The 18,826-nt window shown below is 37.4% G+C and overlaps 1 protein-coding gene across 1 annotated transcript; it reads right to left on the bottom strand.

The window, feature by feature from the left end:
- Positions 1 to 3,463: 3,463 nt before the first annotated feature.
- Positions 3,464 to 18,494, bottom strand: LOC143347726 (uncharacterized). Its single transcript, XM_076777181.1, has 4 exons — positions 18,297 to 18,494; positions 16,522 to 16,710; positions 13,848 to 14,062; positions 3,464 to 12,653 (listed from the first exon to the last, which is right to left on the bottom strand). Exons 2-4 carry the CDS (start codon positions 16,616 to 16,618, stop codon positions 10,020 to 10,022), a joined length of 2,946 nt encoding a protein of 981 aa, XP_076633296.1. The 5' UTR covers positions 16,619 to 16,710; positions 18,297 to 18,494; the 3' UTR covers positions 3,464 to 10,019.
- Positions 18,495 to 18,826: the final 332 nt, after the last annotated feature.

Genomic DNA, 18,826 nt, shown 5'->3' with positions numbered 1-18,826 from the left:
TTTTTAATACGATGTAAGATGTTAAATTCTGATTTTGAATTTACACTCGATTTGCATAAATGTACTTGATAATTTTGAGATTTAAAAAAAGAATAGAGAATCGAACTGTATACTAAGCAATACTGAAGGTTAAGTAACGTGCACGTAAACAAAAATCTATCGTTTCTATGAAAGAAATTTCAGCTGTATATATTTTTATCACGGTTCAATTGTTTCGTTTCAGTATTTTCATTGGATGTTTCATATGGTTGGCAGTTATACGTAATTATCGTTAAATTGTCATCCACAGGCAAAATCATATGTACATATATGATATGTATATGTACATCTCATTGTGGGAAATAATATAATGCTTAGTATAGTTATAGAAGGATTTTGGTCAAACATGAATTACTGGTTTTTAGCTTAATATTTGTTAATTATGCATGCACAAAATCAGAAAACAAACATTATTATTGATTTAAAAAAAGAACAACTTTAAGATAATTCATATCGACCTCACACTCAAATTCGTACAGCAAAGCATTTCTATAAATAACAGTTTAGTACAAATAGTTGTATTATACTAAAAATAAGTGCCTCATGAATTGGCCTATTATGATTACACTATCTATACAACAACACAAAAATAGCAGTATAAGTACTTAGAATGACCTTGATAGATCAGTTTGCATAAAGCTTAGTATAACTCAGTTTGTGATTAATAATTCTTAGAGTACAAAAATAGCTAGAACTCGAGAATAAGGTCAAATGGAGTACATGTTTATATGAACTTTTCTCATTATTTTAATGTTCCCGATACACCCATGAGTCGGGTTCCACATATTAGGCTACGCTGTATATGTATGTATAAATACACACATACAGAAAAATCTTGACGTGTTCTTACCAATGAAGATGCTGTGATGCAAGAAATCGGTTCGCCGACATACTGTTTTATATTGACGAAAATGAATTTCTATTCTGAATAACTGTTACGAAAAATCTGATACTTGAACTGTATCGGTTTAAGTTATAATTCTTGCATCAGCTTTTATGTAAGTTCTATAACAAAGTTCTAAAAAAATTTTAATGCGAGATTCTAGAGACCAAAATATGACGAAAGTCAAAAATACCAATTTGTTGATGTAGAATTCGTTAAAAAGTTATTAACGTTTAAAGTTCCGCCCGTACTGAATTTTTTTCTAGAAAGTGGGTAGGATTTCAGGGGTTGGTCTATTCACCAAAAATTATTGTAATTGACCCCCGCAACCGAAAATAATTTTTCCAGAACGATTTGAAATTTTTTAATTTTGTCGAACACATCTCGAATTTTTTTCTCGAAAGTGGGTAGGATTTCGAGAGTATGTCTAATGACCAAAAATGATTGTAATTGATCCTCGCAACCGAGAATAATTTTTCCAGAACGGTTTAAAATTTTTTTTTTCGCCGACCCTACCCCTGTCGATTTTTCTTAAAAATATATTTTTCATTTTTAATAAATTTGTTTGACGCTCTACAGAAAAGTTGTATAATACTCTTTTGTAGGTAACCATGGGCTCTACCTCAGAAAAAAATTTCAATGAAATACCTTTACTATTGTAGGAATTATGGCCGTTTGAAAATTGGATCAGTTATAGGTGGTTTTTCTTACTTTACGGTGTCAAGGAACATTTTTCAAATTGTTAGAATTTCTACATATTCTCCACTAACATTCGCGTTGTATGCATTTTGAAAAATTAAAATCCTTCAATTCGTTCAAGAGTTATGACATTTTAAAGATTCGCATGTTGAAGGAAGCATTTCTTGGCCCCACATTAGATTGTCGGTAAAGAATTTTTTTTCTCGAAAGTGCGTCGGATTTCGGGGTATGTCTATTCACCAAAAATGCTTGTAATTGACTTCTATAACTAAATATAATTTTTTTAGTATGATTTGAAATTTTTTAATTTCGTCTAAAAATTTCAGTACCTACTCGAATTTTTTTTTCGAAGGTGGATAGGATTTCAGGAATATGTGTATTCATCAAAAATGATTGTAATGGAGTCCCGCAACCAAAAATAATTTTTTCAGAATGATTTGAAATTTTTTAATTTAATTTTTTAATAATTTTTTAACGAAGCGTCAGTTAAGAAATTGATATTCTTGATTTCTGTCATATTTTGGCCTCTAGAATATCCCATTAAAATTTTTCCCAGGGGTGGCCGAATATACAATATGTATGCTCCTCGACCGACTATCCAATATTCCAGCGTCTAAGGCGGGGCTTATTAGGATGCCTTATTGATGATGAGTCCACTAGCAGGTCCAGGACGAAACGCTCCTCCTCCACTCCTTTTCCTACTATCTCGCTTATCATTCTAAATACCTTGAAAAAATAATGAACATCTGATCTTGACCGTTGAGAACAGGGAAATATTTACACTATACAGGGTGTTCGACCATCCCTGGGAAAAATTTTAATTGGAGATTCTAGAGATCAAAATAAGACGAAAATCAAGAATGTCAATTTGTTGATTGAGACTTCGTTAAAAAGTTATTAACATTTAAAGTTCCACCTGTAGAACGGCAATCTGCGAACAGCTGCTAGTGGTTCTCATTCAAAAAACTGGCTGTCGATGAGTCAGTAAAGTTTCTCATGCTGAGTGAGAACCACTATCGCATACACGCAGCTGTACGTAAATTGCCGTTCTACAGGCGGAACTTTAAACGTTAATAACTTTTTAACGAAGTCTCAATCAACAAATTGGCATTCTTGATTTTCGTCTTATTTTAACCTCCAGAATCTCCCACTAAAATTTTCCCCAGGGGTGACCAAACACCCTGTATAGATTCGAAACCGTTTCAAAATCTGTATAGAACCTTACAAAATAATATTTGTAAAACCTTGTGTATAAGAGTAAATGCAAAGTCTTTTTAATATAAACAGATATAGCTCAAAATTTAGATCCTTTATAACAATTATTCAGAATAAAAATTCTTCATAATTGTTTCAAGAACTTAAATCTATATCGTAACAGTTTTCAAGCCCTGGTGTGCATATACCCAGGTTAATAGAGTAGCTGCTTACATTGGTCGATCACGTAAATGCCTCGTGTTGGGATGAAAATCTTCGTACTATGGAAACTGAAAAGGCAATAAACAAAGTCGATCGTTCTGTTATCAAAAACGAAATGTGAAAAGTATTCTGTTTGGAATAGTGGTGGATATAAAAAAGATCAAGGAAAGGACGCTTAATAAAAAATTCAAGATTTCGAGAATTCGAAAATCTTGTTGCGATTTAAATTTAGATAATAGATTTTCTTGGCCATTTGGAGGGAGGAAGGGGGGCTACAAAGATTCCATTTGAATCGCTTCAAGTTTCTCGAATTCTCAAAATTGTGAAGACGAAGTGAAGCCTTTCTAGCAACGATGGAAATAAATCTACGAGCAAATCTCGACGATGTTCCATTGTCAAGTAATTAAAATTTTGCGAAATTATAACCGCGAATTTCAAGTAAATGATATTCGATGTCATCGCCGAAATTGTCTCGCGAACGATTTAAATTCATTAAAAAATATTTAACATTTTCTTTCACCTCGTCCGCGAGGATGTTCTTTATTTGTAAAAAATATAATAATATAATTACGACGCTGCTTGGCAGTAGCGATAATGATTGCAACTGTGGTAGTGACTGTGGTACAGGCAACGACGAGAACGGTGGTAACAGCAATGACATAACGACGACGTTTCACGTAACCGTAACGATAACTATATTATTTATCCTAAGACTAACGATAGCGACGATAAATTGAAGAGGCTTTGTAGAAAACAATGTAAGTGCCAAAATTGAGAAATATTGTTTTTTTTTTTTATTTTTTTCTTAAAATATTCTATGCGCCAATGGGAATACGGTAGTATACCATTTAAGTACCGTATTTCTTTGTAAATAGTTATAAATAATGTTAATAGACGGTATCGCCGATATGTCGAGCGTCATTTTTGTAGAAAACAATGTATATAAGTGCCAATGTGTCACTCTATTATTTGTCACATGTGACTCATATAAGGTTCTACTATTTTAAATTGGAACTAGTTTCTCCATTGCCAATTGTAGTTCCTATACTGTAAGAATCAAGTAATTTTTGAAGTTCCAAAAACGTTACGTGAAAAATCGAAACTTATAAACGAATTTCAGGCTTGTGGCAAACCTTGTGAAGCAAAGGTAAACTGATTGTAGGTAAACCATTAGCTCTAGAATGATTTATTTGTAAATGTGAATGTGTCTGTAAAATATGCCTATGGGCATACTTATCTTTCTTAAGATAGAAATTTCCAAATCATTGAAAAATAAAAGAAACAAGTGTAAGCTATAATTACATCCGAAGGGGAACATATAATTCATGCTTCCTCGATTTGACTTTAATAACTAATGTAATTATAGTTTAAATACTACAAACCTGCAAATTTGAAAGCAAGTTGGATTAAAATACGAGCGAAAATTCCTACCAAAGAAAGAGTACAAGAAACGTTTAAGGAAACAGAAATATGGAAGAGAAACAGTGTACTATGGAAAGATATAGGTTTGGAGAACATATCACATGAATTGTTACAGTACAATTTGAAAATAAGCATTGAAAAAGAGTGAAACCTCCAAGCTACGAATATATTGGAATATGTGATTATTAAATATTATGAATTTTACAATAATTTACTTAAAATATAATAAAATAAATTCTTGCAATAACTTCTAATAGAAAATTAAAACATTATATTAAAGAGATATATTTCTGGTTTTTTATACTTTCTATATTTTGATATTCTTAAATAATTTACGATAATCTGGCGCTTACAGTGCTTGTAAATTTAAATAAACGGTACCTTCGGTTCTTTCTGCGACTAAGATGCAGCACATAAAACAATTGTTTTGTTTGTAAATTTATTTATTAATGTAAAAAATAAAAAATTTTGTTATGTTTTTAAGTAATTGTAGTCTTAGTTACATATAACAGTAAAAATAAATTAAGTTTTATTAATAATCTAAAGTCAACAATGTTTTTTTCTTCCTAGAAAATTAGATATTTGGCACGTACATTGTTTTTCTTACAAAACCTACTCAATTATCGTAACAATAACAATTGCAACGATATGAATGTGCCAACGTCAATAACGACGTCGTTCGTGCTGTTTACAACGTTAAACGCATAATATTAACGGTAATAAACAGTAAAAATGGCGACAACTCATTAACTGACGTAGTATGATTACAAGTCTCGATTTCAAAACAAAGGATTCCGAATATCAGCATTCGTTCGAATCGAATTAAAAACGATACTTTGAGCGGTTTTAGAGGTACGAACGTTTCCAGAGATGAAACGAATAAACGAAGATAGAAAAAGAGAATAAAAATACAGATAGATCTCGACGAATGTCGCGTCACCTCTCGTTTGCTTATACGCGTGAAAACTAGAGATCCTGGTTTTGAACGTGTACTTAAGATACACGGGTATGTGTGCAGTTAATATATCCACTTATGCAGCTAATATATCCGTTAATGAATCTGATTAATATCCGTGTATTACTTAATACACGAGTACACCATTTTGTATCGCGAAGTAGTCAGTAGGACCATCGGGAGAGATCGGTTATAATCGTACACGTTCGTTAAGAACGAAGATCGAGAAGAGAGTCCGAGCTGGATGTTACGCGTGTTCTCCTACGGCGAATAGATCCTGACCTAAATAAATTGTGGTACGTGAAGAAATAGAACTGCGAGTTATTAATCTGTTTTCACCGTCTCATTTTTCATTTCCGTTATTATACATATATCAAATATATAAAAACGTCTTGACCCGTATACTTTCTAATTCACGAGTACACGGGTGTGCATTAACATATTCATATTTTATTTTTTACGTAAACATAATTTACTATGTTGCAAATGAAAATAAAGAACATTTAACATATAGTCGAATAATCGTTCATTTTCATGTATAAAATCTAAAATATTTTAAATATACCTATATTTTGATACACGTGTACCCATGAATTAGAAAGTACACAGGTTAGGACGCATACCCGTGTATTAAGTACACGGATTAATGCACGAATATATTAACTACACGTGAATGGGGATCTGTAGTAAAAACGTAGACGTCGTGAACATCGTATCCCAACGTGTACGTTGCATGCGCTTGTGTCCGTGTTTGCGCGCGCTATTACGCGCCTGTGTAGGTGGATTCGTTAGTTCTCTACTAATCCTCTAAGATATTTATTGAATTTAATTGGGGAACGCGATCTATGTACAAAAGAAAATGACCTTCCATCGAATCGTTCGATAATATTTTGTCGACGCGCGGCCTGGTGGGTATTTGTTTGGGGGACGCTTATTCTATAAAATAATCGACACTTCCTACCCTCGATATATACAAGTTTGTTCGGCATATTCTCAAGGAATAATGTGCGCGCATTATCGAGCACGTAACCGCTCTGGTGCGCGACATTCGCAGGCACTCTTGTTAACGTAACGCGAATACATTGTACGTACTATATGTATATTTAAAAGGGCGCAATCTACAGCAGGCAGAGATCTGAATCATGTGAATTGTAACACACCGGCTATACAGGGTGCTCAACCTATTACTAGCCAGCGATTTTTTCGAAAACTATCATGATTAGAAAAAAATGGAAGAGAAAAAAGTTTTACAGTTTTTTATGATCAATAGGACAGTGTATATTAATTTGGCATATTTACATTATTTTGTGAGAAATAAAGGTGACCTTTAATTTTTTTAATGGAATGCCATATATTCTTTTACGTCATATCAAAGTATGTGTCAAAACGAATTCATTCGTGTAGTATATGATGACTTTCAAGGTCACACAAGGTCATCAATGTGCATCAACACCTTATATAACAATAGCAACAGCAACTGAAAACTTAATCCATAGAAGTAAAATATGTATTCCTGCACAAGGAAATTATATTGAACATCTTTTGTAATCTTACTAATACAGTGTTCTAATAAACATAATGTTATCAAATATTCAAATTTTTTTTATACCCGACCTTCTATGACCTCAGAGGTCATCATATAGTACATAAATGAACTCGTCTCGACACATACTTTCATATGACATAAAAAAATATATGGCACACTATTAAAAAAATTGAAGGTCATCTTCATTTCTCGCAAAATAATATAAATATGCAAAATTGATATACATTGTCCTATCGATTATAAAAAACTATACAATTCCTTCCTTTCCTATTTTTTTTCCTAATTATAATAATTTTCGAAATAATCGTTAGCTAGTAATAGCGCGAATACCCTGAATACAGTAACAGATAAAAGTTTAAAACGACTACTTTCTTAATAGATAATCATATAACATTATAGATACTAAATTGTGAACAATTTGTAGTTGGTTTTACAATCACACATACACTCTATTTATGATTGATTTAACAACTTTCAAAACATAAACAGTAATTAGGATTATGAAAATGAAACTTTCGATGCTGTATTCATTGCAGATATTATTTGAAATCCTGATGACTGGTGCATGTGAGTATTTGAAAAATAATTTTGTCTTCCAATAGAATAATGGCATGAAAGAAACTTCTAAAACTGTAAAGCAACATTTTTTACAAGAAAATATTACTGTCTTAGCATATTCATTGCAATCACAGAATCTAAATCCTATTGAGAAGTTGTGAAACAATGTTAAACGTAACATATAGAAGCTGTATAAAAATTTCAGTTGATTTTTGCACTAAGATTAGAATGCAATGGAGCAAAATTTTAATAGAACATTGTGCAAAATTAATCAATTCAATGCTACAAAGATGTGCTACAATTATTAAAAATAAGTTATTCCACAAGATATTAGCTTTTTAATGCATTTTTATTATTTGTACTAATGTAAATAATATTTCCAGATATAGACTTAAATTACTATCCGTAACAAAGAGAGCATCGAAGGTTCCATTGCATTTATACCGCATAATGTTTATATTCTGAAAGTTGTTAAATCAATCACAGATAAAGTGTAAGTGTATGTTTAATTGCAAGACTAACAACATATTTGTTGGCTATTCAATATCTGTAATGATCATTAGACTGCAGATATTTATGCATTTATGGGAAATTAAATTTCCAAAAAACTACAGAATACTCTTAATATGCAAATATATAAGAAACACTTCAAGTAAGATATGAATTATTGTAATTAGGGATTAAGACAACCCTCTACAAAGCTCCCATTTCATTAATTCTATTAATAAAAATTTGCATAAAGATCTGCAGTTTAATGATCATCTATCAAGAAGGTAGTCATCTTAAACTTTTGTTCGCTACTGTAGATGCCTGGAGACGTTGTCAACATCTCGAATCCGTCAATGTTTTGTACCCACGATCGCAAATTTACTTTTCGGCTGCCCACTTTTCATTTGCACTTTCTTCTCCGCTTCTCGGCATTTTTTGCAGTTCGCTTGTTCTAATATTGGAACGGGAAAGAGATATATGCATTTCGGTGTTGTTTTGCGCCTTCTGCTCTGTTTCCTTTTATTTAATGTGTCACCTGTGGTTTCGCCTGTTTTCTATTGCGTTTCGTGCTACGATTTCTTCGGTACGGCCCTCCACCATCGATATGTATACCTTCTATGGTACTTACCTCTAGCTATCTACCTACTTAATCAGCCATCCACCTAACTTGCCATTGTTTCCTCTTTCTCGCTCGATGGCACGGATAAAACGAGCGAAGCGATAAAATTCCTTTCAAAGGTTTATGCTCGGTTCGATGGCACGTACACGCGAGCGCAAGCTACTGATTGATAACGTTCGTTCGAAAACATAGCAGCATCCGTTAGCCGACCTTAACACTAAACTATCAAAGCAATCAAAATGGCCCATTCGTAATTTTTAATAAAACTTGTAAAAAAAGTTACTCGACTGATTTTTTTTAAATTTAGCGTAAGTTTCTATAAGAGAACGAATAAACGCTTATTTCCATTGCATTATACATTTCGTGATGACACCTCCTGTAGTCGCCACCAGAGGGCTACGCTTTCGCGAACGCTCGACTGACCCCTTCCGTTCCTATACAAGGTGTTCCACATTTTTCCGTACACATTTCAGTAGTGTGTTCTATAAGTAAAACTAAGACTAAAATGTTATATAACAAAAGATCCAAAAATGCTTTGTTAAGAAGTTATGAAAAAAATATGAAATGTGACGCTGTTAAATATACCTATGTTTCCGTTTCAAAGTAACGCAGGATGAAACGAGCCCGTTTCATACAACTACAGATGAAGTTTAGTAAAGACTGTGTAATATCTTTATACTCGCGATTAGATTTTTGGCATTTTGAACACTCTAATTCGTTCACAAGATACGATGAAACTAAAATTACATTCGTAGTACAGTGCACGACTTCAACATTACAAAGACAGTGAACATATCCTAATTTACATGTTATGTTACTTAATATCGACACTACATACGTATCTCGTCTTGTCCTGTATTAAACTGAGAAAAACAGTGTTATCATATCTTTTACAGTCCACATTTTCGTTATAACTTCTTAACAAAGCATTTAAGGATTTTTTGTTACATAACATTTTAGTCTTAGTTTTACTTGTGGAACGCACTGCTGAAGTATCTACGGAAAAATGCGGAATACCCTGTATATACGTTCCTCGACCGACTATCCAATATCCCGGCGTTTAAGGTAAGGCCTGCTAGGATGCTTTACTGATGCCTTATTCCTTTCCTTTTCTTACTTCCTGTTATCTCGCTTACCATTCCTCCATCTAGCAAGCGCGCCACAATTTCGATCTATCGTTTTAATTTCTTTGGTACAAATAAATACACTATAATTGTCGGTAGTTCTAGTGTTAAATGCATATATTCTTTCGGTACGGCGAAAGAAGAAAGGAGAGGCTTCCCGAGAAACAAAATAAGGAAAAAGAAACTGCGATTCTTGCGACAGCGATTTCGAATTCCATATATCTCTGTCCGTGACCGTGTCTATACTCGCACATTTGTCCTTGTCCGTGTCAATAAGGTACATGGATGTTTCTCGGGGTGGCTCGACGCCTACAGATTCTACAAACGGTGATTAGGCAGACAAGACCGAGAAGAACGGCGAGGCTGGCGCCTAAACCGGCACCCGCCCAGCCAGCGGAGCCAACGACGCTGGCCAAACCTCCCACGCCATTTCCGGATCCGGCCGCGTTACCTCGACCACCAATAGCATCCACTCCACAAGTCTCGATAGACTCGTCATTCGGATCTTCCGGTATCGCTAATAAACCGCTACTATTATTCGTATTTCGAAAAACGGACCGCGGTTCCGGTATCGGGCAATTGACTACTCCGTTACAGAGGAGCCTCGTTGGAATGCAACCGGCGTCACCGGGACACTGGAACCCGCAGAACTCTTCGAGTTTCTGCGTATTCAGAGCTCCGGACGCGTCGCGAGGTAGATGATACAGTTCTGTCCAAGCGATCTTAAAGGCGGCTCTCGCCGGAGCCATCGAACCGGTGAACTGAACGATCACAGCCGGCCACTCGGTTTCTTCTTGTTGCTGATCTATCGGTATCGACGACGTTTGCGACGGTGAGAATCCTCCTGATTGCGAATGCGTCTGTGTCTGCATTGGATCGTGATTAGAGTTGGGACCACGGTCCCCGGACGTACGAGCACCCGGAGCGATCTGTGCTGCTGAAATGATCGGCATTTCTCTAACGTAACTAACGTTCTCGCCGCATATCCCAAGAAACGGCTCCGTGTTGCCAGGCAAAAAAATTTCAAGTTTACCGTCTTCGCAGGACCTCGATGCAAATTTGATTTTATCGAAATGCAACCAAACGTCCCTGTCCCGATTCACGCGCAATTCCCAAATGCATTTAATGGAACGAGGCGGGGAGACGTATCCGAGTGCCTCGTAGTGAGGGAACTCCATTTCGCCGTCGGTCGCGGCTGGCAGTATCGCGGGCCCGCACAATGGACTATGAGTAAATTCGTACATCGCCTCGAACAATGGCGCGGACTGTTTAAAATAGCTTGTCGCGGCGTGCGCGCCGTCCACTAGCAGCTTCAGCTCGAGCTTCTCTCCTTGCGAGACCACACGAATCACCGGTTTTCCTTCGCCGTTCGGTCCACTGCCGATCGGTGATCGACAGATACAGTGGCCCTTACCGTTACCGGAATCCTGTGGTTGCTGATACTGTTGGCGTTGTTGTTGTTGTCGCTGCTGCTGCTGATTCTGGTGCAAGTCACCGTTAATCGTGGCGACCGGTTCTCTAATGATTATTCGGTCGACTCGACTGTTCCAGCAATGGCCGCACTGCGCGTACGGATGTTCCTTGAAAGAAACCGACTCCACGGTTAAGATCACGCGAGCGTACAGTCGCTTGTCCGTGACGAACGTGTAGGTGCAAGAGAGATCGGCAGGCGGATCACCAGGTCGCTTGTAAACGAGAGTGTTGAGCGGCGATCGGAGCCGGCCAGATCGTGCTTTCCAAGAGGCAAACGTTTCGTCGCACTCTGTACCGGTCACCGGTTCACCGAATCGCGTCGCATTGAAGAAATCGTAATGCGCCCAGTAATAAAGAGAACTGCCAGAGTAGCTTCCAGTTTTGCTCTCGAATTTCACGAACAGCGCGTTCGAGCTCGAAACGAAGTCGTGCTTTTCCATTGGTTTGCTGAACGTGTCGCAAAACGTCTTGATAATTTTCGCGTCGTCCGGCCAGTCGGAATCGTAGAGAGTCAGACTTTCTCCGCAATCACCGTCGTACGGTTGTATCGGTGACTCGATACGATTCACTCGGAAACTAGGGAAATAGAGCCTAGTAATTTCACCGACCCGACCCTTGAGAAGATAGGTACAGCTGGTATGCGGTGGATACCAATGAACAACCGAAAGGAATATTCCCTCGTTACCGGTGAGCAGGGACTCGCTGTTGAGCAACCAATCGCAGTTACCATTCCGTACGCCGGCGGTCTGTACGTGGCCAGGCCAATTGCCGACGTTGAAATGAAAACCAGTGTTTAGAAGCGGCCCCGCTGGCGACGAGATGAACTCTACGTAGAGATCCTTGCTGGTGCCGATTATACTGTAAGGAAATTTCCCCATACCGCAGAAAGTACCGATAACAAGACTAGTCTCATCCTTGCCGTCGTAAACGCGTATGTAGTCGTACGGACAATGCTCCGACCCGGAACTTATTGGCCTCATAGGGCAAGTCATTATGTTCTCGCATCTCTGTCCGTCGATATTGAACTCCTTGTTTTCGATATAGAGCTTTATATAAGGTAGCCGTGTGTTCAGTCGATATTTGCAGTGCAACGCGCGTGGATATATGCCCGGATAGGCCGGACTTTGCACGTAACACGTTTGCAGTTTGCAATCTTTGAAGATTCGCTCGCAGTAACTTCCGGGCACGATCTCGCCCCTTCGGTTCGGATAAAGTTCCGGGTGTTGGCCATACCTCAAGTACTCGTCGAACTGTTGCTCCGCTCGAGAGTCGAAACTGAAGTACGTTTGATCCGTGAAGTTGTCCGCGTGGAAGATCACACGAACGAAATTCGTTTCGGAAATGAACGATTGCGGTTGCTCTGATTCCCCGCAGTACACGCCTGGATCCTTTTGATTGCTCAGTTCTGTTTTTGTGTTACCGTCTACGATCTGTAAACAAATACGATACAGCCGTTATATTCACCTTTTCGGTAATTCTGAAATTATTACATATGCAATTTGGTAACCATGGTCACTTTCACCGAATTCCTCTCTAGCATTACTACAGTAGTAATGCATGGTTAACTTTTCACGATTTCCCCCCTCAAACTGTGTAAAAAGTTATGAAACAAATGAGTGGACTCGCCAGTAAGGCACCCTAGCAGGCCCTGTCTTATTGTTAGATGCCTGGATAGTCGATCAAGGAGCGTATACAGGGTGTTCGGCCAACCCTGGGAAAAATTTTAATGGGGGATTCTAGAGGCCAAAATAAGACGAAAATCAAGAATAACAATTTGTTGATGGAGGCTTCGTTAAAAAGTTATTAACGTTTAAAGTTCCGCTCGTACTGAATTTTTTTCTCAAAAATGCGCAAGATTTCGGGGGTATGTGTAATGACCAAAAATTATTGTAATTGACCCCCGCAACCGAAAATAATTTTTTTAGAACGATTTGAAAAATGTTATTTTCGCTGAAAAATTTCAGCACCTACCCGATTTTTTTTCTCAAAAGTGGATAGGATTTCGGGGGTATGTGTATTCACCAAAAATGATTGTAATTGACCCTCGTAACTGAAAATAATTTTTCCAGAACGATTTGAAATTGTTGAATATAATTGTTAATAACTTTTTAACGAAGCCTCCATTATCAAATTGATATTCTTGATTTTCGTCTTATTTTGGCCTCTAGAATCCCCTATTAAAATTTTTCCCAGAGGTGGCCGAACACCCTGTATATGTTTAGGAACAGAAGGGTCAGTCGAGCGCTTGCGAGAGAGCGAGTCCCCTCTGGTGGCGAGTACGGTAGGTATTGTCACAGTAATGTATCAAATAGCTTAGAAGAAAGCAATTTTATGTAATAATGGCTTAAAAAATAATGTTAATAATGATACTATACCCATAAGTAAATAAAGTTAGAGTCTGTCTCGTTAAAAATGTGAATGAGTATACTTGATATGTTTTGTCTGTTTTGAATATTATTACACTTTACAAAAATACTAAGAAAATTATTATTTTATTGCTTGAAGTAATTTGTATGCTTTTTAGATGTTTAAAAAGAATATTACACAAAAAAGTATACGTTAAATAGTTAAAAAAATCTAGAGGATGAAGAAGGTAGTAGTAGATATAAGTAGTAGATATGTACCTGTAGGTAACCTCCAGAACAGGTGGTAGCATTTTCCAGTACGCCGACTTTAAACTTTTTGAAACGAACACGCAGAATCCACTCTCGACCACTTCCACGAAACCTTCGAAATCGGTACCAGCAAAGTATAGGCTTTCCCCAATTAGCTGAAGTCACAGCCGGACTCGATACATCCTCGTATACGTCTACTGTCTTATTGCAATGTCCACGATCCACTGAAACAGACAATATACAAGTTTTCGAACAAGTGATTTTTGCTCGCTATCGCATTCTCTCCTATTTGTTCATGTACGAATTAAGGTCGATTTATATTATCCGTTCGGGCACAGAACGTTTACAAAACGATTCGATTCAAACAAAAACATTTAATATTTATACTGTCGATTCATATTCGGCAACGTTAGCCGTAAGAACTCACGTTTTTACACTTACATCTTAAAAGATGCTATATAGTATCATTATTAAAAGAAAAAAACGTTTTTCTATTCATAAAATTTTAAAGAAGAAAAGAGATTATGGAATCACTCGTTTGTCCGCTAGCAAAGTTTTGGTTTAACTAAACTGCATATCATACGAACGTGTTCGTTCAATTATATGTCTGAAACGTAATATGTCTAGACTGATTCGCGACGTTGTATATGTATAAACACCCCTATTTACAACAACGTTTATCTGAATCTAATTCTTCCTTAAACGTTCTATGCCTGAGCGAATAATATACGAGGTGTGATAAAAAAATAACGAGTATTTAAACATTTCTTTCCGTGACGCCACAGCCGCCATATTTACTAGACGTGGCTTCCCGCGACTTTTTTCTATTTCCCAAAATGAAAAAAAAACCATTGTAAACGAAATAACTTTCACAAGTGTTTCGAGGACTGCAAGAAACATTGGACCAAGTGTGTTTTATCAAATGAGTACTTGTTGCCGCTATGCAAAGGGTTTCCGCTGCAGTCGACAATAAACAGTGCCGTTTTTGAGGAAGTCGCAATTTTTCACGGACTGCATGTAATTTCTAAAGGACTAGGTCTGGCCGGATGCCAGTTTCAGATTTCCCAGGAAACGGTCTCCGGTTAGACAACCCTCGACGGGAATTAATGTAACGCAAACCCTCACGTGTCCACCACCAGGACTTAGGACAGTCACTAGGACAAAAATTTAAAACAAGAATGGATCATAAATTACCCAAGAATCGTGCAACGTTCTGCAGACCTTGATTTGCAGGATGAAACAAACCAGGCTGTGGGCGTTGCACAATCCAAAAATTGCCCAAAAAACTGGACATCGAACGCCTCCAAGAAGGCACTAAGAGGGAGATACGGAGTCTTCCTCCAGGACAGGACAGTGGACATTGACCAGAATTAGTTGGGCATTCGACAGAATTGGTTGTATTCTCGAATTAGTTGGATTCTCAAACAGAATTCGTTGTATTCTCAAAGAACCTTGGACCTTTGAACTTGGTTTCGCACCGGACGCGAACAAGAGAACTGTACTTCTTAAACTTGGACATTATCAAGGATATCACCTTACAAGTGATGTCCCTTTTAAATTTGGATTGTTACTAGATCACCTTACAAATGATTGATATAGTAAATGTTTTGCTATTGTTTTTAATAAATTGTTTTTTTGTAAATCGACTAGACATTGATTTGCTACATAATTTAACTCCCTGAACTATACAGGGTGTTCGGCCACCCCTGGGAAAAATTTCAATGGGGGATTCTAGAGGCCAAAATAAGACGAAAATCAAGAATACCAATTTGTTGATGGAGGCTTCGTTAAAAAGTTATTAACAATTAAATTAAAAAATTTCAAATCGTCCTGGAAAAATTATTTTCGGTTGTGGGGATCAATTACAATCATTTTTGGTGAATAGACATACCCCCGAAATCCTACCCACTTTCTAGAAAAAAATTCGAGAAGGTGTGAAATTTTTCGAACGAAAAAAAAAATTTCAAATTGTTTTAGAAAAATTATTTTCGGTTGCGGGGGTCAATTACAATCATTTTTAGTCATTAGACATACCCCCGAAATTCTACGCACTTTCGAGAAAAAAATTCCTTACCGAAAATCTAATTAGGTGCCTAAAGTCGATGAAAAAAAAAATTTCAAATCGTTCTGGAAAAATTATTTTCGGTTACGGGGGTCAATTACAATCATTTTTCGTCATTAGACATTCCCTCGAAATCCTACCCACTTTCGAGAAAAAAATTCGAAATGGTGTGAAATTTTTCGATGAAAAAAAAAAACTTCAAATCTTTTTGGAAAAATTATTTTCGATTGCGGGGGTCAATTACAACCATTTTTGGTGAATAGACACCCCACCGAAATCCTGCGCATTTTCGAGAAAAAAATTCAGTACGGGCGAAACTTTAGACGTTAATAACTTTTTAACGAAGCTTCAATCAATAAATTAGTATTCTTGATTTTCGTTTTATTTTGGCCTCTAGAATCTCCCATTAAAATTTTTCCCAGGGGTGGCCGAATACCCTGTATACGGAGTTAACAGTACTACTTTGAAGGGGATAATATAAATGTTAACGAATAAGTACTTTCTGAAAAAAATGAGAATTCTCGTTCTTTTTTTTATCACAGCTGGTGAAATCGACCTTTAAACGATACAGAAACTAGCGACAGCTCGACTCTTACCGCGAATGAAAGACGAAAGTATTACCTCTGCGGATAGCAGCAGGACTGGGGATGGCCAATACGAAAAAGAGGAAAGTGAAGATTCCCCAGTCCCAAGTACTCGATACCATCGGTACGCGCATTCCAAGGTGTGCACCACTTCGTCCCCCTCGAACTGTCAATCCAATTTTATGTTTTCCCGTCTCAGCATCGTTCCGTTCCTTCCGTGGACCACCTGTGGATGTAAAGACGATTTCATAAGCATATCCGTGCGACGCATACTTTCGTAAATTCACGCGAGGGGTGTTGTACGTTTCGAGCCCGAACGGTATAACAGAGTTTCGAATCGAATTCTTACTCGATAGTAACGCTTCTCTGTCTTCGCGCCTAAATTATAAACCGTGATCCGTAGTGCGTAAACTACGTCGAAGACGCGAATTCTCAATAGGAATTGATTTACTCGTTATATGGATTAACCAAGCCGGAAGTTGCTCGTTCCGTCGTTCGCTCCAAAACGGGGCTATAATTGGTTCAATCCGTGTTAACTCTCCTCTTGTTGATGGTTCAGGACCGAGCAAATCACATATATTTTGCCTCCCTCTCTTTTATGCGCGTGATCGCACATACTTTCACTCTCTCACTCTCCCTCGCTCTCTCGATATACATTTCATTCTTCCCTGCTTTCAAGAGATTTTTTTCATATTATTTCGCGACAATATTGTTCCAAAACAATACATATTCGTTTCAATGTTTTTCCGACACAAAGGATCCGAATAGATAAATAGAGGGTCAGACTCGAGAATGAAAGTATCGTGCTGCGTGGCCAATAAGAAAAAAAAAAACTATTAGTTGTCAATAAATGACTATAGTATATCTAGTCTGGCGTGGTTGTTCGTACGTCGATTACTATCGTTTACGACGTGATCGGTTTCTTGTAACTACCACGATGGCGTGCACTTTAATCTCAATGGTACTCGACTCAACAAAGCAATAAGGTACACTTTTGTTGATCGAAAAATATCGCACCAATGTTCGGTTAACTGATCGGTACGAGTTCCCCTGACTGTCTCTTATCGAAGCTATCGACGATAGTCGATTCGATAGTTCGATTCGATAATCGATATCGAAGAACTTGCCGTAGAGAACGCGAATGGCTTTTTCAAGCTGTGCTCTCAGGTTATCGCATCAGTCGACCAAATACACGCCAAATACTGCGCGAGCGCAGACAAGGCTATTTCGTCCAGCTATGGATACTGCATTCTCGAAACATCATTGACAAACGTTTCTTTCTCTTCAGCAAATACCTTTGCTTGTTTGCGAACACTCTAATTATTACGCTTTCTACCCTTTACCACTTCTCTTTACAACGTTTTCCATTATTCTTCTCACTGGTAGGCACGTATTCAATCTTGTAATGCTTGTTGAATTATTACTGTGAACACTGCATACATACACATATTACATGAGCACAAACACGATAACAATTTTTGGACAGACAATTCGTAAACAGGTCACTCGTTTCCCTTTGCCCTGTTTAACGTTCCTTTATTATTATTATTATTATTTTTCGTTTTAATCGTTACTCCAAAGTATTCGAATGTTGGATTTAGCACAGATTAAACCATCACCGTACGTTTCTGAAATAATTAATCGTTTTTCGTATAAATCGGCTGGTTCGCGAAATACGATCGAATCTCGAGAACGCAAAGTAGCAAGATACCGGTAAGAATGTAGGCGTGCGATCGAATATGGATACAGGACGAACGTACGAGCTTTTGTAATGCAGAGAACGGTGAAAAGTAAATGAAATCGGTACTGTACCGGTTAAAATACTGGTCTTTCATCGACGACTGATTCGGAAGCTTTAGTACACGGCTAGACGAAAGGTTGGTTCTGGCAGGCTGGCTGGTTGGCTGACTAGTTAGCTAGCTGGTTGGCTGGATGGCTTAACGTCCGATGGGAGATTCAGGTCGAACGTCGCGCAAGCTCGCTACACCCCCTTTCTTCTTCGTTTTCTCCCTTGCCCTCTCTCACCACGCTTTCCTTCTCCCTCGTTTTTTCAATTCTATTTTTTCTGTCAATCTCATTTTTTTCACGCATACATTTCACAGCCAGTCTTGTTTTCGTCTCTCCGTGAATATTCCATATCCCGTTTCACGTCTCTATCGAATATTTCCACTTGCTACTGGTTTTCTCGTAACGCGTTTCGCATCGCTGTAGAAACACTAGAAAGAATTACTAAAAACTCTGAAATCCAGACAGAACGAACTTTTCAATGGAGGTGAATATTCCCTCTCTTAGGATTCTTAATCAATTTTATAAACATTCGTGTAAACGATGAAACGAATACA

The sequence above is a fragment of the Colletes latitarsis genome, chromosome 11 (assembly GCF_051014445.1).
Source record: "Colletes latitarsis isolate SP2378_abdomen chromosome 11, iyColLati1, whole genome shotgun sequence".
NCBI lineage: Eukaryota > Metazoa > Arthropoda > Insecta > Hymenoptera > Colletidae > Colletes > Colletes latitarsis.
The sequence above is the reverse complement of the archived record's forward strand: the minus strand, read 5'-3'. Positions and strand labels throughout refer to the sequence as shown.